The sequence below is a fragment of the Mustela putorius genome, unplaced genomic scaffold, assembly GCF_011764305.1.
Source record: "Mustela putorius furo isolate JIRA1106 unplaced genomic scaffold, ASM1176430v1.1 tig00003834_pilon_pilon_pilon, whole genome shotgun sequence".
Lineage (NCBI taxonomy): Eukaryota > Metazoa > Chordata > Mammalia > Carnivora > Mustelidae > Mustela > Mustela putorius.
Genome location: NW_025421987.1, coordinates 103,673,971 through 103,698,121, shown reverse-complemented (window position 1 = coordinate 103,698,121; position 24,151 = coordinate 103,673,971). Strand labels below are relative to the sequence as shown.

The window sequence follows — 24,151 nt, the reverse complement described above, 5'->3', positions numbered from 1 at the left end:
AATTAGAAGCATGTTTTTATTTGGCTTCAGTTACCAGAGCACTTTAGTGTTAATTCTTCAGATATTTGCCCCCCCTCACCTTTTTTCTGTTTGACTCATATGCTGGGGAAATACACATATATAACGCCTTCTACATTCCAGGCAGAGAGCTTTAGTTCTCCGTTCTCATAACCCTTATTTTATAGAAATAGAAAGAGCTTTAGTTTTCCGTTCTCATAACCCTTATTTTATAGAAGAGAAAGCTGAAGCATAAGCAGGTTAAGTAGTTTGCTGGAGGTAATGCAGCTAATAAGGGAAGTAGTAAAGATTAAGTTCAGGCGTTCTGGTTCTAGTGTATCTATTCTTAGCACTACACCAGAATAAATGGGTATGGCAGATTATGCTTAAGACCTGATTCTGAGACCACAGTCCCTCCGTCTGTAAAATGGCGATAATAACAACGTTAGGAGTCTGGTGCAAAGGAGTGAGATAATGAATATGAATGTGAACTTCAAATTACGTGTGTGACCCCACATACGAGCTTTTCATAATATGAATACGTGAGCTCCAGCATTGTAACGAATCAACTGGTGAAGTTCGCAGCGCCAGAGCGAGACCCCGCCCCCTAGCTCCGCCCACCGCGAGCGGCAGGTGGGGCTCGCAGACCTTCTTTGCGCATGCGGAAACTGCTGCCCGCTCCCACCTCTAACGCAGGCGGAGAGTAGCTGCCGTTTCTGAGAGGACGATTCGTGAGGAGGCCCTTGGCGCGGTTTTCCTTTCCTCTCCCTTCTGCGGTGCCTGGCCGTGCTTCACCTGTGCTAGAGCGTGGTGTGTTCTCGTCTACTTGCCTGACTTTCTGCAGACGGCGCCTTTCGTTGGCCCAATAGTTCCTTGTCGAAAGTGCCGGCCCCCGCGCCGGCACCGGCCGTAGCCCGGTGGGAAGGCTCAAGATGGCGTGCCTGTTGGAGACCCCAATCCGCATGAGCGTCCTCTCGGTGAGTGACCGCCGCAGCTGCCCGCCGGCTCGAGAGCTCGGGCTGCCCGGCAGCATTCATCCCAAACGCGGAGTGCCTCCTGGACACCACCCCTTGGGGTGGCTTCCGGCTCAGCTTTGGGCCATGGAGAGAGAGGGTGGGCAGGAGGAATAGACGGGACCCCGACCGAGCCAGAAACGTCTCCCAACTCCAGGAGCTCCCACCGGTACCGTTTCTCGGGTGGCCTCTGGCGGACAGGGTGGTTGGGCGTACGGGCAGCTGGCCCGGTGGCTCGGCGTGGGCTTTGCCAGGTGCTTCACTGAACCTTCCTCTCCGCCTTGCTGCTTCTCCGGGCCGAGAGCTCTGCCCTGTGAGGTGCCGGGCTTGCCACTGGCCTGGGAAAGAGCGCCCATTCAGCGCCCCGCGGCTTTGGCTAGGAGAGGTGCAGGCACTTTGGGCCCCCACAGCCTGAGAGGGTCAGGGCAGGTCTGTGGCTTCTGTCGCGTCCCGGCACGGGCTAGAACTGCTTGCTTCTGGGCAACGGAGATTTCATGTCAGCTGCAGCATATCTTAATGTCTGTAGCTATTTAAGCCCCTTTTATCCTCTCTGCTTTGGAAGTTGCTGCTCGGAGTCTAAAGGAACCTGTGCCTGGCATAACTTTTTCCTTTAAGGGGAGTCAAGCACTAGGGGGAAAACTCAATTTTCCTATTATTGAAAGAGGGAATGTATTGACCCGCCAGGAAGTAACACCTAGTTGTTTGGGGTTTTTTTAAGTTAAAATAAAAATCCAAAATACAACTTTTACTTTACACTGTGTAGCTCTTAAGAACCCGGACCCAGAGTGAAAGTTACTGAGGGATTAACTTCAAAGGGTTTTACAACAATTTAGAGCTGCCATCCAGAATGGTCCATTTGCTGTTGTTGGAAATAGGCAAAGACTAATTGGCCATTTTTTAGACTTGCGGAAACTGTCCGATACTGAGAAGGTGGTTGGATTACAGTTTACCTGACTTGTCAGGTTCCTAAAATCTGTGATTCCATCCGGTTTCTCTTCTCTTCCCGGACTTCTGTCACAGAGGCACTCACCTATCTGGAAGCACTTAGGACGTTTGCTATGATTCAGGGTTAGAACACTGAAATACTGTAGACTAGATAATTTAAGGGGGTGGGGGCTGTCATCCAATTTGTCTCTTGATCGATTTTAGCAGTCCTTTTCCTTATTTTATACAGCTTGGGGAAACAGTGTTCATCTAAGTATTGAATCAGGTTAGCCTTTTATTCTACTTCTCTAATATTTTGTGGGCAAGCAGGTAAATGACTTTTCCCTATTTTTTTTTTTAAAGTATGCCTCTCAACTGTCCTTAAGTCCCTTTAATTATCTTGTTTATCCTTCATTTCACATGAAGCTTCTTTTTTTGTACATTGTCAACTTTTATCAGGCTTACAATTGAAAATTTTCATTTGTTTCACTCCCTTAGTAAATAATGTTTCCTGTTTAATTTTATGCAGAAGCTTTTAGTGGGGATTTGCTTTAGTTCTAATCTCATTGGGGGCTTAGGTATTTTTCACAGTCCCAAAGTCTTGTCTGTCAATTCATCAATTATAGAGCTTTAGGAAATCAGACACTGCTATGGCACTGCCTTTTGAAATACAAAGTGCAGGTAGAACAGGAAATTTTAATCAGAAATTACCTTGAAAATAATTGATTCCTTTAATAGGCTACTTACTGTGCACCAGTTACATACAACACTGTTTAAAGTTTACTTTTAGGGAATGTGAGGATGAGATAAGTTGTGCCCTCAGGGATCTCACAGTCTGAATGAGTCCACGGCATGATAAGCATCATTCAAGCAAGGGGCAAGTCGTATGGCTTTAACGGTTTCATTCAAGACCCTTTATACCTTCTCCCCAATGAGAAATCTCATTCAGTTTTAAACCTTAATTGTGACCAACTCACATATTACATTGCCAACCTTGACTTTTTTCCCGCGTAGTCTCATATCTTTAATTTCGTGGATGTTACCTGAGACTTGTAACAAAGCACATTCCCTTATCCTAAGAGGACTTAACTATGACTTTCTATTTCTGTTAATAGTACTGGTTTTCATTGATTACTCACTGTTAAACCTCTTGGATCATCTTTGGTCCTTCCCCCCTTCATGCCCCTGTATTTAATCAGTCCTTAAGTTCTATTGGTTCTTAGTATTTCACACATGTGGCTGTTCCCATGGCCAGCCTCTCATCATTTTGTGCCTTCATTACCACAGTGTCATCGGAATTATTTTTACCACTTCTTAAGTCTTACCCTCTCAGTTCGGGTCCATTCTCCTTAGTAATTTTCCTATAGAAAACATTGGACACGCTGCTTTCCTGTTTCAGTTCTTTAGTGGGTTCCTGTTGCCAAAAGGTTGATAATCATGTTCAACTTCGGATAAAAGATTCTTTATCCTTTGCATGAGCCTTCTAGTCCATGTAAACCGGCTTTCTCAAAGTGAAGTGATCTTAGGTTCTTCCAAACCCAGTAACTCTTACTGTCTGCCTGCTCATTTGTACATATGAATTATAGCTTTGTATGGATTCATTCATCTAATATATTTTGGACTTCTCGGTCATTTGCCAGGCATGTCATTGGGTTTGGGAATACCGTGGTGAGCTGCATAGACCTGTCTTTGCCCTTTTAGCCTAATGGGGAAAATAGGTATCAAACCATTACACAGTTCTTTAGTTGTGAATAGTGATTAGTGTTATGAATGAAAAATATAGGGTGCTGTATGAGCACGTAGTAGGGGAACGAATTTAATGTAGAGGGCAATGAGGGGAGCTAGGGAGGATTTCCATGAAGAAGTGACAATGAACTGAGAGAGTTCAAGGATGGTTAAGAACTAACTAGAAAAACAGAAGTGTGTTCCATGCAAAGGGAACTGCTTTTGCAGAGGCCCTGAGACCTTTAATAATTGTTCTAGCTTCTTAGTAAATTAATTCAGAGGTAAGTACTTGACTTTTTCTTAACCCCACTGCTATTTATAGAACTATGTCTTGCATATACTAGATAATTCAGTAAATGTTTGGTTAAACTATTTGTTTTGGGGAGTTGAACAAACTCTCCAGCTATCTTTCTAGACTGCACCATGATCATCCCTATCCATCTTTGGTTTGCACTTTGGTTTTATTACCCTTTTCAACAAATGTATAAATTCTCTCATGTTTCCCAAACTCTTGAATGATTTCACAGTGATCAGATTGTTTAAAACTTTTTATTCTGAAATAATTATAGATTCATGGGAGGTTACAAGATAATACAGAAAGATCCCTGTGTACACATCACCCGGTTTCCCCCTGTTGGTTACATTTTATGTAACTATAGTACAGTATCAAAACCAGGAAGTTGATAATGGTATATGTAGAGTTCTGTATCATTTTATCATGAATGTAATGTAGCCATCACCACAATCAAAATGCAGAATTAGTCTATCACCAAAAAATCTCCCTTATGCTATCTCTTTATAGTCAGACCTACCAACCCCCTGCCTCTAACCCCTGGTGATCACTAATTCCATCTCTGAAAATTTGTCATGTTTTATTATGTTACAAGAATACAGTATGTGACCTTTTGAGATTGGTTTTGTCATTTAACGTAGTGCCCTTGGGATCCATCCAAGTTGTTCGTATCAATAGTTTGTTCTATTTTACTGCTAAGTAGTATTCCATGGTATGGATGTCACATTTTAGCTATCAACCTAGGAGACATTTTGGTTATTTCCAGTTTTGGGCTGTTCTAACCTGCAGTGAATAATCAGGTGCAGGTTTTTTTGTGGAGGTAACTTTTTTCATATCTCTGAGATTAATGCCCTGGAGTGTTAATTGCTAGGTTGTGTGGTAAACGTATGTTTAGTTCTTAAAGAAACTGACACCTTTCTGGAGTAGATATACCATTTTACATTTCCATCAGTAATGTATGAGAGATCCAATTTCTCTGTACCCTCGCTAGCATTTGGTGTAGTCATTATTTTTTATTTTAGCTGTTCTAAATAGATGCATAATGATAATTCATCATGGTCTTAATTTGCATTTCTTTAATGATAAATAGTGTCAAAAATATTTTCATTACTTGCCATCCATATTTATTGGATATAAAGAAATATTTTAGTGAAGTATTCGTATCCTTTTGCCTACTTCCTAATTGGGCTGTTTGTTTTTTGACTGTTGAGTTTTGAAAGCTCTTTATAATAGATTCTAGGTATGAGTGCTTTGTCAGATTAGTGCTTTGCAAATATTTTCTCCCAGATCTGTAGCTTATCTTTTCATCCTTTCAACCATAGGATAAAAAATGAACTTTGAGGGCTTCTGGGTAGCTCAGTTGGTTAAGTGACTGCCTTTGGCTCAGGTCATGATCCTGGAGTTGGCGGGATCAAGTTCTACATAGGGCTCTCTGCTCAGCAGGGATTCTGCTTCTCCCTCTCATCCTCCCCCCCACCCCATGCACACCCTCTCTCTCTCTCTCTTAAATAAATAAAATATTTTAAAAAAATGAACTTTGATCTCAACTTCACACCTTATGCGAAAATTAATTCAAAATGGATCATAGACTTAATTACAAAACATAAAATGAAACTTTAAGAGTAAACAACAGAAAATCTGCAGAATCTTGGACTTGATGAAGAAGTTTAGACATAACACCAAAACCATGATGTATTTAAAAACATATTAAATTAAAAATTAATAATTGGATTTTACAAAAATGAAAATTTATCTGTGTGAAAGACTCTTAAGAGGATGATTGCATTTTACTTTGGTCACTTCTAATGATTTGAGAGAGGCAAGGTAATAAAATTTTATTGAATAACATTGTAGGCTGGTATAGACAACTAAGGCATCTATTAATTTTAATTGTCTCCTTTACAGTGTTACCTAGTGCCATCATGTCTTTTTGACAAGCAGCTAGTAGAACTGTACAGGGTATTCCAAGTCTGAGTATTCCTTGATTTTGTTCTGTTCTTGATAATTATAAGCGTTTGTTGGCCTTAAGCTGCATATTGATTTGCTCTCTTAATGGACATCTGACAATAGGAAAAAATTTTATGTGATGCTAAGGCCAGCTATACCATAAGCATGAATTTGACCTCTCTTGGTTTTTTGTAATAAATGCAAAATAAAATTTGGTCAGCACATTTTAGTTTTCCATTAATTCATTCCACAAGCACCAGGAACCTCAGTTATGTTAGGAGGTATTCCTAATAGTGATTTAACAGTATGAACTTCCAAATCTTTACTTGCAATGTATGAGGAATGGGAAATGTTCATTGTCTTTGTCCAGGCATTGTGTTGTCTCTTTAAGGGAAGATTGCTGCCTGAATTCAGACACTGAGTGCTCAAGAAGTTTTTTAAGCTTGGGGCACCTGAGTGGCTCAGTTGATAAAGTGTCTGCCTTCAGCTCAGGTCATGATCCCAGGGTCCTGGGATTGGACCCCACATCTGGCACCCTGCTCAGTGGGGAACGTGCTTCTCCCTCTCCCTGCCCCCTTCTCGTGCTCTCTCGCTCGCTCGCTCTCTCGAATAAATAAATAAAATCTTTTTTAAAAAGTAGCTTTTTTTTTTTTTTTTTTTTTTTTTTTTTAAGCTTTACCAAGAATTAGAAACAGCATAGGGTCTTTCTGTTTCACTGTCTCCTCCTATTCTCTTTAAGACTTTCAAAATAGTGCCAGGAGCCAGGAAATTCAGTGGTTTTGACTTGTATCTTTTTCATTTTTGATTTGGCAATTGCTTTGCAGTGCCATCTGTCATGTTGGCTTCTGAGTAAAGATACGGAGTGATTGACAAAGAACAATTTCTGTTACCTTCTGGAAACCGAGAACAGCTGCCTTCACTTAACAGTGGTGCTATGATCCTTGGGACTATTTAGATAAGAATGAAAGGTATTCCAAATAAGAGCCGTTTTGCAGAAACAGCCCCCCACTTGTCACTTTGATAAGGGAAAACTGGCCTTTTTCTATAAAATCAGAAGAATAATGAGTTAGTTACATTCTCCAGTATGTTCATAGTACAGTTATTGGAGTAGGGGGAATAATAAGAGAGTTTTATGCTTGCCTCATGAAAATGAAAAGTTGTGGTCCAGAGGGAAGAGTTTCTAGCTTACAGGATCTATTAATATTTGGTGGTCTTTAGGACCTACAAAATTATTATAGAATGCGAGATTCTTTCTCTTCAGGAGTGTTTTAAGGGCTCCTGGGTGGCTGAGTTGGTTAGGTGGCTGCCTTCAGTTGAGGTCATGATCTTGTGGTCCGGGATCAAGCCCCACATTGGGCTCCCTGCCCGCAGGGAACCTGCTTCTTCCTCTCTTCCTTGCTCATGCTTTCTTTCACTGCCTTTCTCTCAAATAAATAAATAAAATTTTTTAAGTGTTTTAAGAATTTATTAGGCTTTCAGAAAGTTATAGGTGGTCACTGATCGAATAAGGAAAAGAGTCATGATCATAATCAAATATGACTGACAGGATTTTTACCTTTACAACTAGGTGGTATCATCGACTGAGGTTTAGGAGAGGAACATGTTAGGGAAGTAAGGAGGAAAAGTAAGTTTCATTTTAGACATGCTGAGTTTGCTGTGTGTTGTGGACATTCCTTTAGAGGTGTCAAATAAGCAGGTGGATATTCTGGAGTGTTTTTCATACCACCAAGCAATTCTCTAATTCTCTCTGGACCCCATGTGGGTGTTGTACAATTTAACTAAATTCTGACATGTCTACCTGAAGATAGAGTCAGATCCCACAGGTAAAGGGATCACTCCTACAAGACTGCCCTTCTTCAGGCACTAGTTGCAAGTCCAGGTTGTTCTTCTGTGCCTCTGTCCAATCAGCTATAAATTAGAGGTTCTCACAATGCCCTCCTTGGTTTCGATAATTTGTTAGAATGGTTCACAAAGCTCAGGAAAATCCTTACTTACGTTTGCCAGTTTATTATGAAGGATATAAATGAACATGGATAGCTCCAGATAATGAGGTACATAGGGCAAGATCCAGAAGTGTCCAAAATGCAGAAACTTCTTTTTTGTTGGAATTGGGGTATGCCACCCTTCTAGCACATGGATGTGTTCACCAGCCCAGAAGTTCATCAGATTTTATTGAGATTTAATCTCCCCCTCCCCATTTTTCCCCTCTCAGAATTTGCTGCATAGGACTGGAAGTTTCAGCCCTCTAGTCACATGGTCTTTCTAAAGGTCACCAGTCTCATCCTGAGCCTAACTGTTCATAGCATAAACTCAGGTGTGCTCAAAGGGGGATTCTTATGAATAACCAAAGACACTCCTATCACTTAGGAAATCCCGAGGGTTTTAATAGCTTTGTGACAGGAGCTGCGACAAAGACAACATATATTTATTATACTACAAACATAAAGATCTGGTACTTAAACGGGGTGATCATTATTTGGAAGTTATTATTATTATCACCATATTGATCAGTAGTTCTTACCTTTTAAGGATAAGAGTCTCAACATCCTCTTTCCCAGGAAAACATGCACCTGCCTAAAGAATCACGTATTTTCAGTTGGTTCATGAATCCCTGGAACCTACACATCAGTCTTGAGTTAATAATTCCTATCTTTTTTACTGATGTAAAAAAATCAGTAAACATCAGTCAGTCACAAAAACATATATAGCAAAATTTAGAAGTCATTTACATTTGTTTTTGAGTGGTAAAAATTGTAACAATAAGATTTTAAAACTCATATAAGGTATCATGTGGGGCTTGGCTCTGAAGAAGCATAATCTTTTGCCCAGAGTAAGTGGTGATCTGTGGGGTGTGCTATCTCTACAGAAAGGGTTTTGTGTAGCAGATGGTGTAGCAGATCTGGGGGGAAAGGGTAGGTTAGCTGGAGATCCACAGTAGGATACCTTGGGGGTCTGGGCACAGGCCAAGTGGAATAGAAAGATTACAAGTGGCCTATAATACTGGCATGATTGTCCAGGCCACAGTGTGGATGATGGGTCAGACAGATCCTTAGTGGTACTATAGTAGGAAAGCTAATGCATCAATTGTTGGAAGTGGTGGGCTGAGTCTGAGTCAAGCACCATGGATAGCTCCGAGGCAATGGTGTTCACGGTTCATAAGAACCTGAAGAAAATAAACTCTCTTAAAAAAAAAAAATCAGTAGACAGCTAGCCTATCTGAATGCTTCCACTTACAGGGGGTACCATGAAAGATGGTACCCAGGATATCTAAGTCATTATATCATTTCAGTCTTGAATAATAATTTAAACTATTCTTGTGGCCCATCCATGTATGAATAACCTCACTGTGTTTTGTCAAGATTCAGTATTAAGCATTTGAATACATCCTAATGGATTTCCTGGGTTATCTTATCATCTTGGGAGGCATTTGAATGAACCTAGCCAACCCAGAGAATATCTCAATCTTAGTAAAACTCCTCACAACCCTTGTTAGTCGTATGTCCCAGAGATGGTTTTTGCCTCCTTGGACTTAGACATTTGTGCTGCTTTGTATGTTGATCCTTACTTATTTCCTTTTCTTTATCTGGAAGGATCTCTTATTAGCCGTCAGTTTTTAGACATTCCCATCTACATTGAAGAGTAAGTGAATAAAACTTATTTATTTATTTTTAAAGATTTTGTTTATTTATTTGTCAGAGAGTGAGCAGAAGTAGGCAGAGTGACAGGCAGAGGCAGAGAGAGAAGCAGGCTCCCTGCTGAGCAAGGAGCTTGATGCGATGTCCTGACTCCATCCCAGGACCCTGGGACTATGACCTGAGCCAAAGGAAGCTGCTTATCTGACTGGGCCACCCAGGTATCCCAAGTGAATAGAATCTAATAGTGAGAAGGAACCTTATAGATCGTTCAGACCCAAACAACTCCTTATGATTTGACCATACTTTAAAAGGATAAACATTGCAGTACCTGATTAGAAAGGAGCATGAATGCTAAATTGCTTCCAGTTCTTGTGACCACCAAAACATGTTTCTGGCAATTGTTGATATTATAAAAGGTCTCTAGTATTTTATTATATTAAAAACTCAGTACAGAAAAAGTAAAGGCTACAACACTTTTATCTCATTTAATTAACTGTGCTGTGCTTTTTAAATTATGAAAGAAGTCCCTCTTTCTGTGAGTGTAAGTTATGGAGTCTTTGGAAGAAATCTGCAGATAATCTTTAGTTCATTCTTATCATTTTTTTTTTAATTGGGGGAAAACTGAGAACTAGAGAGGCAGACTTGCTCACTGTATATGCTATTATATAAAGTGTCAGAGCCATATATCCAAACACCTAATTAAAAAAACAAAACTGTGTTGGGGCACCTGGGTGGCTCAGTGGGTTAAGCCGCTGCCTTCGGCTCAGGTCATGATCTCAGGGTCCTGGGATAGAGTCCCGCATCGGGCTGTCTGCTTCCTCCTCTCTTTCTTTCTTTCTTTTTTTTTTTTTTTTTAAGATTTTATTTATTTATTTGACAGAGAGAAATCACAAGTAGATGGAGAGGTAGGCAGAGAGAGAGAGAGAGGGAAGCAGGCTCCCTGCTGAGCAGAGAGCCCGATGCGGGACTCGATCCCAGGACCCTGAGATCATGACCTGAGCCAAAAGCAGCGGCCCAACCCATTGAGCCACCCAGGCGCCCTTCCTCCTCTCTTTCTGCCTGCCTCTCTGCCTACTTGTGATCTCTCTCTGTCAAATAAATAAATAAAATCTTAAAAAAAAAAAAACACAAAACAACTGTGTGCACAGCCTTATATTTTAGAATTTTATTTTCAAACTCTGAGCACTGATTTACCATTTTAAAGTGTTTTCTTAACATGTAAATTCCGATTTTGAGTCTTATTTATTGAGAGTTCAGGGTTACCTCTTACCCAGGTAGTTATGTTAAAAATTATGTATTTAAGTATTTTCAGATTGTGTTTATGAAATTTAAACCTAATTATATTCTAGGAGTCTCAGCTGTCATAATTATGTTACATTCTATACAGATAGAATCCACCCAAACTGAAGTGCTATTTTATAAGCCTTCCAAATTTGCTAGAGGCTGCAAAAAAAATAGGGCTTTGCTTAATATGGAGAGAGACGATGCTGTAAACCTCTAGAAACACTAAGGTACGAATCCCATGATAGAAAATATAAAGGTTAAAAATAAAAAAATTTAAAAAAGGATTAAAATAGTTGCAAAAAATCCAATGTGACAGGTTTGAAAGAATTTGAATGAGAATCTGATTTTTTTTAAAAGATTTTATTTATTCATTTGAGAGAGACAGGGCATGAGCAGTGGAGGGTCAGAGGGAAAGGGAGAAGCTGACCCCCATTGAGTGGGGAGCCTGATACCAACCTTGGCTTGATACCAAGACTGTGGGATCATGACCTGAGCCAAAGGCAGATGCTTAACCATCTGAGCCACCCAGGTACCCCGAGAATCTGATTTAGTTCTAATGAGGCCAGAAGTTTACTAGAATTCAAAAAGTAAAAGAAAAACAACAGAACACCAAGATTTGAATAGTGCATGGGCATTTTCTTCTCATTTCTCTTCCTTTTGGAGGCAAGTGGGAATCTTGGAAAAATAGGAAGGGTATGATAGTTACCTGCAAGGAAAAAGCCAGTCTTTGTTGAGGATTTTATTTTTGTGTATTGTCCGAGATGGATGGATTTTTTTTTCCCCTCAAAGCTAGGAAAGAATTGTCTAGCAGTTAATTTAATTTAATTTTTAAAAGATTTTATTTATTTATTTGACAGACAGAGATCCCAAGCAGGTGGGGAGGGGGGGAAGCACGCTCCCTGCAGAGCAGAGAGCCTGATGTGGGGTTCGATCCCAGGACGCTGGGATCATGACCCGAGCCAAAGACAGAGGCTTAACCCACTGAGCCACCCAGGTGCCCCTTACTTCAAGTTTTAAAACAGCAGTTGCACACTTTTATAACTCTTAATTTTTTTTTCTTGTCTTTTTTTTAAAATTTAATTAATTATTTATTTATTTTTAGTATTGTTTAGTATATTAGGTCATAGTTCTTGATTAATTTTTTTTTTTTGGCAGTATCCCTGGAAGCATTTATTATTTTTCTATTCTTTAGGTAACATCTGTTTTTTTTTTTAATTTTTTATTTTTTATAAACATATATTTTTATCCCCAGGGGTACAGATCTGTGAATCACCAGGTTTACACACTTCACAGCACTCACCATAGCACATAGCCTCCCCAATGTCCATAACCACACACCCCCCCCGCTTCCTCCCCCTCCCCCCAGCAACCCTCAGTTTGTTTTGTGAGATTAAGAGTCACTTATGGTTTGTCTCCTTCCCAATCCCATCTTGTTTCATTTATTCTTCTCCTACTCCCTTAACCCCCCCATGTTGTATCTCCACTTCCTCATATCAGGGAGATCATATGAGAGTTGTCTTTCTCTGATTGACTTATTTTGCTAAGCATGATACCCTCTGGCTCCATCCACGTTGTCGCAAATGGCAAGATTTCATTTCTTTTGATGGCTGCATAGTATTCCATTGTGTATATATACCACCTCTTCTTTATCCATTCATCTGTTGATGGACATCTAGGTTCGTTCCATAGTTTGGCTATTGTAGACATTGCTGCTATAAACATTCGGATGCACGTGCCCCTTTGGATCACTACGTTTGTATCTTTAGGGTAAATACCCAGTAGTGCAATTGCTGGGTCATAGGGCAGTTCTATTTTCAACATTTTGAGGAACCTCCTTGCTGTTTCCCAGAGTGGCTGCACCAGCTTGCATTCCCACCAACAGTGTAGGAGGGTTCCCCTTTCTCCGCATCCTCGCCAGCATCTGTCATTTCCTGACTTGCTAATTTTAGCCATTCTCACTGGTGTGAGGTGATGGCTCGTTGTGGTTTTGATTTGTATTTCCCTGATGCCAAGTGATGTGGAGCACTTTTTCATGTGTCTGTTGGCCATCTGGATGTCTTCTTTGCAGAAATGTCTGTTCATGTCTTCTGCCCATTTCTCGATTGGATTCTTTGTTCTTTGGGTGTTGAGTTTGCTAGGTTCTCTATAGATTTTGGACACTAGCCCTTTATCTGATAGGTCGTTTGCAAATATCTTCTCCCATTCTGTCAGTTGTCTTTTGATTTTGTTAACTGTTTCCTTTGCTGTGCAAAAGCTTTTGATCTTGATGAAATCCCAATAGTTCATTTTTGCCCTTGTTTCCCTTGCCCTTGGTGATGTTCCTAGGAAGACGTTGCTGTGGCTGAGGTCGAAGAGGTTGCTGCCTGTGTTCTCCTCAAGGATTTTGATGGATTCCTTTCTCACATTGAGGTCCTTCATCCATTTTGAGTCTTATTTTCGTGTGTGGTGTAAGGAAATGGTCCAATTTCATTTTTCTGCATATGGCTGTGCAATTTTCCCAGCACCATTTATTGAAGAGGCTGTCTTTTTTCCATTGGACATTCTTGCCTGCTTTGTCGAAGATTAGTTGACTGTAGAGTTGAGGGTTTATTTCTGGGCTCTCTATTCTGTTCCATTGATGTATGTGTCTGTTTTTGTGCCAGTACCATGCTGTCTTGATGACAGCTTTGTAATACAGCTTGAAGTCTGGAATTGTGATGCCACCAACTTTGGCTTTCTTTTTCAATATTCCTTTGGCTACTCGAGGTCTTTTCTGGTTCCATATAAATTTTAGGATTATTTGTTCCATTTCTTTGAAAAAAATGGATGGTATTTTGATAGGAATTGCATTAAATGTGTAGATTGCTTTAGGTTATAGCTCTTAATTTTTAAGTTAAATCCCATTCATGGCAAGTCTGGGATTTAGTAATTTGGCATTCAAACCCTTTTTTAAGAATGTGGTGGTTTTTTTTTTTTTTCTTCCGAATGACAGGGATTTGTTTATTTTCATTTATTGAGGTATAATTGGTATACAGTATAATATTAGTTTCAGGGGGTACAACATATTGATTTGACATTTCTATGTGTTGTGAAATTGTCACCAAAATATATCTAGTTACTATTTATCCCCTTACAAAGTTAGTACAGGGTTACTGACTCTGTTTCCCATGTTCCATTCTGTACATTACATCCCATGCCATATATTTTATTACTGGAACTATGTATTTATTGATTCCCCTCATCCATTTGGCCTGCTTCCACCACCCCCCCCATTAATCTCTTCTATCTGTGAGTCTGGATTTCATTTTGTTTTTGTTTTTTAGATTCCATATATGAATGAAAACATGAATTATTTATCTCTCTCAATCAGACTTATCTCACTTGGCATCGTACCTTCAGGGTCCATCCATGTTGTCACAAATGCCATGATTTCATTCTCTTTTATGTCTGAGTAATACTTCAGAGTGTATACTGTCCACCCTTGAACATCATGAGGATTAGGACACTGATCCCCCCCATGCAGTCAAAAATCCATATATTACTTTAAACTCCAAACTTTACTACTACTAACCTATGTTTGAACAGAAGACTTACTGATAACATAAGCAGCCAAATATCACATATATTGTATATATTAGATACTGTATTCTTATGATAAAGTAAGCTAGAGATAAAATATTAAAACCAGAAGGAAGAAAATACATTTATAGTACTATAAAAATTCGGCACGTAAGTGGACCTGTGAAATTCAGACTGTTGTATAAGGATCAAGTTATACATGCTGCATTTTCTTTATCTATTAGTACATTAATGGACATGTAGGTTTTTTTCATACTTTGGCATTGTAAATACTTCTGCCTTGCACATAAGGGTGCATATATCTCTCTGAATTAGTATTTTTGATATCCTTAGCTAGATACCCAATAGTGGAATTGCTGGATTATGTGGTAGCTCTATTTTTAGTGTTTTTGAAGAACCTTTATATCGTTTTCTGTAGTGCCTGCTCAATTTATATTTTTAGCAGTACATGAGGATTCCCTTTTCTCCACAGCTTGCCCACACTTGTTATTTCTTGTGGGTTTTTTTTTTTTTTTATCATAGCCATTCTCACAGCTGTAAGGTTATATCTCATTGTAGTTTTGATTTGCATTTCCCTGATGATTAATGATTTTGAGCATCTTTTCATATATCTATTGGCCATCTCTATGTATTATTAGAAAAATGTCTATTCAGATCCTCTGTCCATTTTTTAAATTGGATTTTTTTTTTGGTTACTGGGTTATTTGAGTTCTTTGTATATATATTTGATATGAACCCCTGATAGGATATATAATTTGCCAGTATCTCCTCTTATTTATTGCCTTTTTGTTTTTTGTGGGATTTTTTTTGTTATTTTTTTTTGAGTGGGTTTTTTTGCTCTGCAGAAGCTTTTTAATATGCTGTATTCATATTTGTTTACTTTTGCTTTTGTTTCTATTGCTAGAAAACATTGCCAAGACCATTGTCAAGGAGCTTACTGCCTATGTTTTCTTTTTCTTTTCTTTTTTTTTTAAGATTTTATTTATTTATTTGACAGAGAGATCACAGGCAGAGAGACAGAGAGATGGTGGGGCAGGGAGCAGGCTCCCTGCTGAGCAGAGAGTCCTATGCGGAACTTGATCCCAGGACCCTAGGATCATGACCTGAGCCGAAGGCAGTGGCTTAACCCACTGAGCCACCCAGGCGCCCTGCCTATGTTTTCTTATAGGAGTTTTATGGTTTTAGGTTGTACATTGAAGTTTTCAATCCTTTTAAAGTTTTTTTTTTTTTTTTAAGATTTTATTTATTTATTTGACAGAGAGACAGAGGGGGAACACAAGCAGGAGGAGTGGGGGAGAGAGAAGCAGCTTCTCGCTGAGCAGGGAGCCTGATTCAGAGCTTGATCCAGGACTTTGGGATCATGACCTGAGCCACCCAGGCACCTCTATTTAAAGTTGTTTTTATATAAGTAGTGTAAAATAGTTGTCCAATTTAATTATTTTTCATTGTAGCTATTCAGTTTTTCCAACATAATTTAAAAACCATCCTTTCCCATTGTCCTTTCCCATTCTTGACTCCTTTGTTGTAAGTTAGTTCACTATTTATAATTGGGTTTATTTCTGAGCTCTCTACTCTGTTCTTTGATCTACATGTGTCTTTTGACATTACCATACTATTTTGATTACTATAGCTTTGTAGTATAATTTGAAACCAGGGAGCACGATACCCCGGCTTAGTTTTGTTTTTTTTTTTTCCTCTTAAGGTTGTTTTGGCTATTCCAGGTCTTTTGTGGTTCCATATAAATTTTAGACTTATTCTCATTCTATGAAAAATGTCATTGGAATTTTAAGAGATTGAATTGAATCTGTAGATTGCTTCTGATGGTGTGGTTATTTTAACAATACTGATTTTTCCACTTTATGGACACAGAAAATTTTCCATTTATTGGTGTCTTCAGTTTCTTTTCCCAGTGTCCTATAATTTTTAGTGTATGGGTCTTTTACCATCTTGGTTAAGTTTATTCCTAGGCATTTTATTCTTTTTGTTGTAATTATAAATGTGATTGTTTTCTCAACTTCACTTTCTGATAGTTCATTATTAGTTTTTGTGTATTAATTTTATATCCTGCAAGTTTATTGAATTCTTTTATTAGTTTTAATAGTTTTTTGGTGGGATCTATGGATGTTCTGTATATATCACTGGCAAATAGTGACTGAATTTTTCCTTTCCAATATTATGCCTTTCCTTTTTCTTGCCTAATTGCTGTGGCAAGGGCTTCCAGTACTGTGTTGAATACAAGCGGAAAGAGTGGGCTTCCTTGTCTTGTTCCTGATATTAGTGAAAAGGCTTTCAGATTTTCACTGTTGAGCGTATTAGCTGTGGGTTTGTCATGTATGGCCTTTATTATTTTGAAGTATGTTTCTTCTATACCCACTTAGTGAGGTTTTTGTTTTTTTTTTAATGGATGTTGAATTTTGTCAAATGCTTTTTCTGCATCTATTGAGACGATCATGTAATTTTTTCTTTAATTTTGTTAATGTGTATGACATTGATTGCTTGTTGGATGTTGAACCATCCTTGCATCCCTTGAGTAAATCCCACTTGATCATGATGTATGATCCTTTTAATACATTGTAGAGGTCAGCTTGGTAATATTTTGTTCAGGATTATTGCATCTATGTTCATCAGGGATGTTGGCCTGTAATTTTCTTTTATTGTGGTATCCTTTTCTGGTTTTGGTATCAGGGTAATGCCTGCCTCATAAAATGAGTTTGGAAGCATTTCCACCTCCTGTATTCTTTGAAGGAGTTTGAGAAGGATCACCTTAAATCTTTGAATTAAATCTTCTGGAATTCACCAATAAAGCTGTCTGGTCATGGACTTTTGTTTTTTGGGATGTTTTTGACTACTGACTGAATGTTCTTACTAGTAATCGGTCTATTCTGATTTTGTTTCTTCATGATTCAGTCTCGGAAGATTTTAAATTTCTAGTAATTGATCCATTTCTTCTGTGTTGTTTAATTTGTTGGCACATAATTATACATAGTCTCATGATTTCATATTTCTGTGTTATCATTCATAACGTCTCTTCTTTCATTTCTAATTTTGTGTTTTCTCTTTTTTTTTTTTCCTTGGTGTGTCTAACTGCAAGTTTGTCCATTTTGTTTCTCTTTTCAAAGAACTGGCTCTTAATTTCATTGACTGTTTTTTCACTTTTTTTTTCATTATGTTCAGTTAGCTAGCCACTGTATAGTACATCATTAGTTGTTGATGTACTATTCAGTGATTCATTAGTTGAGTATAACACCCAGTGCTTATCACAAAACGTGCCTTCCTTAATGCCCATCACCCGGTGACTCCATCCCCCCACACCTTCCCCACTGAAACCGTCGGTTTGTTTCCCAGAGTCCATAGTCTCTCATGGTTCATCTCCCTCTCCAGTTTCTTCCCCTTCAGTTTTCCATCCCTTCCCCTGTGGTTCTCTGCACTATTCCTTATATTCCACATATGAGTGAAACCATATGATAATTGTGTTTCTCTGCTTAACTTATTTGACTTAGCATAATCCCCTCCAGTTCTATCCATGTCAATGCAAATGGTAGGTATTCATTCTTTCTGATGGCTGAGTAGTATTCCATTGTATATATGAACTACATCTTTTTTATCCATTCATCTGTTGAACGACCTCTTGGCTTCTTCCACAGTGGCTGTTGTTCCACAGTGGACATTGCTGCTATGAACATTGGCATACATATGGCCCCTCTTTTCACTACACCTGTATCTTTAGGGTAAATACCTAGTAATGAAATTGCTGGGTGATAGGGTAGCTCTCTTTTTAATGTCTTGAGAAAACTCCATCCTGTTTTCCAGAGTGGCTATACCAGCTTGCATTCCCCTTAACAGTGTAAGAGGGTTCCCCTTTCTTCACATCCTCACCAACACCTATTGTTTCCTGTCTTATTAATTTTTGCCATTTTAACTGGTGTAAGGTGATATCTCATTGTGGTTTTTTTTTTTTTTTTTTTAAGATTTTATTTATTTATTTGTCAGAGAGAGAGCGAGCGAGAGCGAGCACAGGCAGACAGAGTGGAAGGCAGAGTCAGAGGGAGAAGCAGGCTCCCTGCGGAGCAAGAAGCCCGATGTGGGACTCGATCCCAGGACGCTGGGATCATGACCTGAGCCGAAGGCAGCTGCTTAACCAACTGAGCCACCCAGGCGTCCCTCATTGTGGTTTTGATTTGTATCCTGCCACATTGCTGTAGTATGCCATAGGTTCTGGACTGATGTGTTGTCATTCTCTTTAGTGTCTATGAATTATTTAAGTTCTTCCTTAATTTCTTGGTTGACCCAGTCATTCTTTAGTAGGATGCTCTTTAACTTCCACATGTTTGAATTCCTTCGAAATTTTTTCTTGCGATTGATTTCCAATTTCAAGGCATTGTGGTCTGATAACATGCAGGGAATAATCTCAGTCTTTTGGTATAGGTTGAGACCTGATTTGTGACCAAGTATGTGATCTAATCTGGAGAAAATTCCATGTGCATTCGAACAGAATAAGTATTCTGTTGTTTTAGGGTGGAAACATTCCACCCTAAAACAAAGTCCATCTGGTCCAATGTGTCATTCAAAGCTCTTGTTTCTTTATTGATCTTCTACTTGGATGACCTGTCCATTGCTGAGAGTGGAATGTTGAGGTCTCCTACTTTTAATGTATTATTATCAATATGATTCTTTATTTTGGTTAATAGTTGGCTTATGTAGTTGGGTGCTCTCATGTTGGGTTCATAGACACTTTAAATTGTTAGATTTTCTTGTGAGATAGACCCTTTAAGTATGATACAGTGTTCCTTTACAGTCTTTAGTTTAAAAATTGGTCCTTACTACAGTCTTTGGTTTAAAAATCCAATTTGTCTGATATGAGAATTGCTACCCCAGCTTTCTTTTGAGATCCATATCCATAAATATTTCTCCATCCCCTTACTTTCAATCTCGAGGTGTCTTTAGGTTCAAAATGAGTCTATCGTAGGCAGCATATAGATGGTCCTGTCTTTTTATCCAGTCTGAAACCCTGTGCCATTTCATGGGAGCATTTGGGCTATTCACATTGAGAGTAACTTTTGAAAGATATGAATTTAGTGCCATCATATTGCCTGTAAAGTCCCTTTTTCTATAGATTGTCTCTGTTACTTTCTAGATACTACTCTTGGGGTCTTTTTTCTTTTATAGAACCCCCCCCCCTTAATTATTTCTGACTTTGTGGTCACATATTCTTTCACTTTCTGCCTGTCCTGGAAGCTCTTTTTCTCTCCATCCATTCTGAATGACAGCCTTGGTCGGTAAAGTATTCTTGGTTGCATGTTCTTCTCATTTAGTATCCTGATTATGTCTTGCCAGCCCTTTCTGGCTTGCCAGGTCTCTTTGGACAGATCTAATGTTATTCTGATGGTCCTCCCACCATAGGTAGGAAATCTCTTACCCCTAGCTGCTCTCAGGTAACTTTCTTGGCTGTAAGATTAGCAGGTTTACTATTATGTACCAGGGTATTGGTCTATTTTTATTTATTCTGGGAGGAGTCCTCTCTGCCTCTTGGTCATGGATGTTTGTTTCCTTCCCCAGATTAGGGAAGTTCTCAGTTATGATTTGCTCAAGTATACCTTCTAGTCCTCTCTCTCCACCCCCCTCAGGGATCCCAATAATTCTGATTTTGGAACATTTCATGGCATCTTTGATCTCTCTAAGTATGATCTTATGAGCTTGTACTTTATCCCTATCCTTCTTGTCTTCCTTCCTTTCTATCAGCTTATCTTCTAGATCACTAATTCATTCTTCTTTTTCATTTACCCGGCATTCAGAGTATCCATTTTAAATTGCATCGCCTTCATAGCATTTTTAAGTTTGGTGAGATCTTCTCTCAATTCTGCCCTTAGAGATTCTATATTTTTGCCAGTACTTTTCTCAAGACTAAATAGCAACTTTATAAATGTTACTCTGAAGCCTTTTTCTGACATCTTCTTATATCCATATCCATTAAGTCTATGGCAGAGGCCATTGTCTGTAGTTCTTTTCTTTGTTGGGAGTTCCCCCTCCTAGTCATTCCATTGAGAGATGGTTGAGGGAATGTACAGAGCCCAAAATATCAACCACGACCCAGGCAAAATGCACCCAAGGAAAATCTGGAGCAGTCTGAAGTCACCAATCTCATACTGATTTCATTGGTGTTCAGGATGGTTTGGTAGATATCCAGCTGAGTTCAGGGGACCAGTCCAGGCGAGGTCCCCTGCTCCTCCTCCATCTTGCCTCCCTCCTCCCATTGACCTTTTCTATTATCTTTAAGTTTTTGTTTTATTTATTTCCACTCTGATCTTTATTATTTCCTTCCTTATGCTAACTTAGGGCTTTGTTCTTTTTCTAATTTCTTTAATGTAAAGTTAAATTGTTTGGTTGAGATTTCTCTTGTTTCTTGAGATAGTCCTGTATTGTTATGAACTTTCCTCTTAGACCTGCTTTTGCTGCGTCTCAGATTTTGATATGTTGCATTTCTGCTTACATTTGTCTGCAGGTATTTTTTAATTTCTTCTCTGTAGTTGTTCAGTGACATGTTTAATCCCCATGTATTTGTAGTTCTTCTAGTTTTTTCCTTGTAATTGTTTTCTAGTTTCATACCATTTTGGTCAGAAAAGATGCTTCCTATGGTTTCAGTCTTCCTGATACTGAGACTTGTAGTATAGCCTAACATGTGATCTATCTTGAAAAATATTCCATGTGCACCTGAGAGGAATGTGTATTCTGCTGCTTTTGGATGGAATGTTCTGAATGTGTCTATTTAAAGTCCATCTGGTCCAATATGTCATTTAAGACCAATGTTTTGTTACTGATTTTTCTGTCTGGGTGATCAGTGATGTAAGCTGGGTTGTTAAAAATCCCCTACCAGTATTGTATTGCTGTCAATTTCTCCTTTTATGTCTGTATTTGATGTATGTATTTTTGAGCTTCTCTGTTGGGTGCATGTGTATTTATAAATGGTTTACTTTCTTATTGGATTGACCTCTTAATTATTATGTAGTGCCTCTTTTTGTCCCTTATTACAGTGTTTGTTTTAAAGTTGATCTCATCTGATATTAGGATAAGTCCTGAGGGCCTCCAGACCAGAAGATCTGGAGGTGTCTCCAGGGCAACAATTGAAAAGTCTGGGCTCTAGACAGATGTATAAACTCCTTCCTGGGGAGTCTTGCTGAGCCAAGGTAGTGAACCAGTGTGGTGTTTCCCTGGAAGGCCTCTAGGTGTATGGGAAACTTGATGCCTGTCCTTCAGGCTAAAGCACTGGGCTAAGCAAATAGTCTTTTTTCCGCAGGAAGACTGAGGTTGAGTTTCAGTCTTCTGTCTCTGCAGTGCCTTGGAGGTGGTAGCCTGCCACAGGAGCTGTCTCTCTAGTTGTTACAGAACTGTACAGCTCTGAAAAGCCAACCCTCTTGGGTACCTGGGCCAGGGAATCAAGAGATGTTCCCTGTTTGGATTGTATGTGGCTTTAGCAAGGCAGCCAGAGAGTGTGGTACGTGGTGCAGACTCAACAGGCTTCAGAGAAGGAGCAGAAAAATGTCTTGTCTGTAATTACCCATGGGCTTCAGCAATGCTATGAGAAAGTGCCATGTCCTTGTGTGTGCTCCAGCTTTAGGCTGAAAGTGGGAGAATGCCACTGCCACTGGTGTCATCCCAGCTAAGTGGTAGGGGAATATCACAACCACTTGGCACTTGTGTACTTTAAGTAGGGAGTGGGAGAACTCAGAGACCATTTGCACTTGCCTGCTCTAGCCAAGGAGCAGGGTAGCAGTCCAACCACCCATGCTCTCTGGCCTAGGCAAGTGCCAGGACCACTCACTCCGACACATCCCAGCAAGGCAGGGGGAGGGTGCCATGTCCAAGGTTACCCACCTGTGCTAGCATAGCAGTCTATGGGAAGAGTGCAACAATGGTGTTAACCAGCAGCTCTGTCTTCTGGGGAGTATCTTCAGCTGTCCCTCACCCCTCTAGTTGATGCCTCTAGATCAGCACATGATTCTCTTTCACATATAATCTACATGCTTCTCAAACAGCTATATTTTGCTGGGTCCTAGAAGAGTGAAACCATATATGAGCTCTTCAAAAGGAAAATCCTGTAGAACTTTGGGACCCCTGGATATTAGCACCACTGGTTTTCTAAGCCATTCTGGAGACTGGTCTTTCTGGTATAGATCTCAGAGGCCAGGGCACCCAATGTGCACACCAACCCCTCCCACCTCTGGGGGAAGCACCTAACTGGTAAGATCCTTCCCTGTTGTGTGCCATGCCAGGGTAGTGTTGTTTTGTTTTGTTTGCAATTCTGTGTCTCTTCCTCTCTTACCCAGCCTTATCCTTTGTTACGAAGAGCATTTCATCTAGTTTTCAAATCTTTTTAAGAGGGAAATGGGTCTATTCGTAGCTGTATTGTGTGTCCATGGGAAGAGATGAGTTCAGGATTTTGGCATTTGCTGAGGCATGCATGGGTGGTTGGAGTGTCCCCCAGACTCCCTGGCTGGTGCAGGTGTGTACAAATGGTTGCAGTTCTCCTTCTTCCTAAAATCTGCCATCTTGGATCCTCCTCCTAAAAGGCAAGGTTTTAATTCACCCCAGTCATGGATAGCTTATTCAAAAGGGTATTCAAAGACTGTTTTAGTTTACCTTTTCAGGATGACTGACCAGTTTTTTGAGCTCTAACTTTTTTCCTCTTCTGTACTACTGAAGAATTGAAGGTAGGATGATCATACAACCTGATTTGTTTGTAGCACTTTTCATTTATGTGTATTACTTTTTGCTAATGATTAATAGTGCCCTCTTTCCCTCTTTAAAATTATCCTACTTTGATGATAAATTTGAAGTTGTATTGTTATCTATAATATTGTTTTTACTTTTTATTTTTTTGTTATGTTATTTATTTATTTGACAGAGAGAGATGCAGCGAGAGAGGGAATACAAGCAGGGGGAGTGGGAGAGGGAGAAGCAGGCTTTCCGCAAGTAGGGGCTCGATCCCAGGACCCTGGGACTATGACCCAAGCCAAAGGTAGACACTTATCAGCTGAGCCACCTAAGGTGCCCCATTATCTGTAATATTGTTATGTAACAAATTACTCTAAAACTTAGCTGCTTAAAACATGTTTATTATCTCACAGTTTCTGTAGGTCGGGAATTCAGGTGTGGCTTAGCTGGTACCTCTGCCCCAAAGTTTCTTGAGAGGTTGTAGTCAGGGTTTTAACAGGAGCCATGTTGTTTTTGTTTGTTTGTTTGTTTTTGTTCTTATTTCTGTGGGGTTTTTTAGTTTGTTTTTTGTTTTTTAAGATTTATTTGAGAGAGGGAGACCATGAATGGAGGAGAGGGCAGAGGGAGAGGGAGAGAGAGAGAAAACCTTCAGGCGGACTCCATCCTAGGACCCCAGGGTCATGACCTAAGTCAAAATCCAGTGTAGGCCGCTTAACCAACTGAGCCACCCACGTACATCTAGCCCAAGCCATGTTTTATTGGAAAGGTCAGTTGAGGGAGCCTCTATTTCCAAGTTCACTCACATGATCGTTGGCAGGATTTAGTTACATGTGGGCTGTTGGACTAAGGGCTTCAGTTCCTTGCTGGCTCTTGGCCGGAGGCCTTCCACAGTTCCATTCTGCATGAGCCTCCATAGCACAGCATGGCAGCTGGCTTTTCACACACACATACCAAACTGAAGTGACATCCTGTTACCTTCGCTGCATTCTGTCATTAGAATTAAGTACCAGGAGGTAGATATCACTGGGGGCCATTTAGAATTTGCCTAATCCTAATAAAAGGGCAAG

The 24,151-nt window shown here is 39.6% G+C and overlaps 1 protein-coding gene across 7 annotated transcripts in view; it reads left to right on the top strand.

The window, feature by feature from the left end:
- Positions 1-665: 665 nt before the first annotated feature.
- The window catches only part of ARMC8 (armadillo repeat containing 8), a 126,772-nt gene continuing 103,286 nt past the window's right edge, over positions 666-24,151 (top strand). For 6 of the 7 annotated variants that reach the window (XR_006609227.1, XR_006609226.1, XR_006609225.1 and 3 more), the window contains exon 1: positions 667-974. Coding sequence is in view for 2 of the 7 variants with exons in the window: in XM_045088866.1 (XP_044944801.1) it covers positions 930-974 (45 nt within the window). In the remaining 5 variants the exon portion in view is untranslated. Of the gene's footprint in view, positions 975-24,151 lie in introns of all 7 variants that reach the window. The other variant, XM_013061433.2, reaches the window with a different exon arrangement.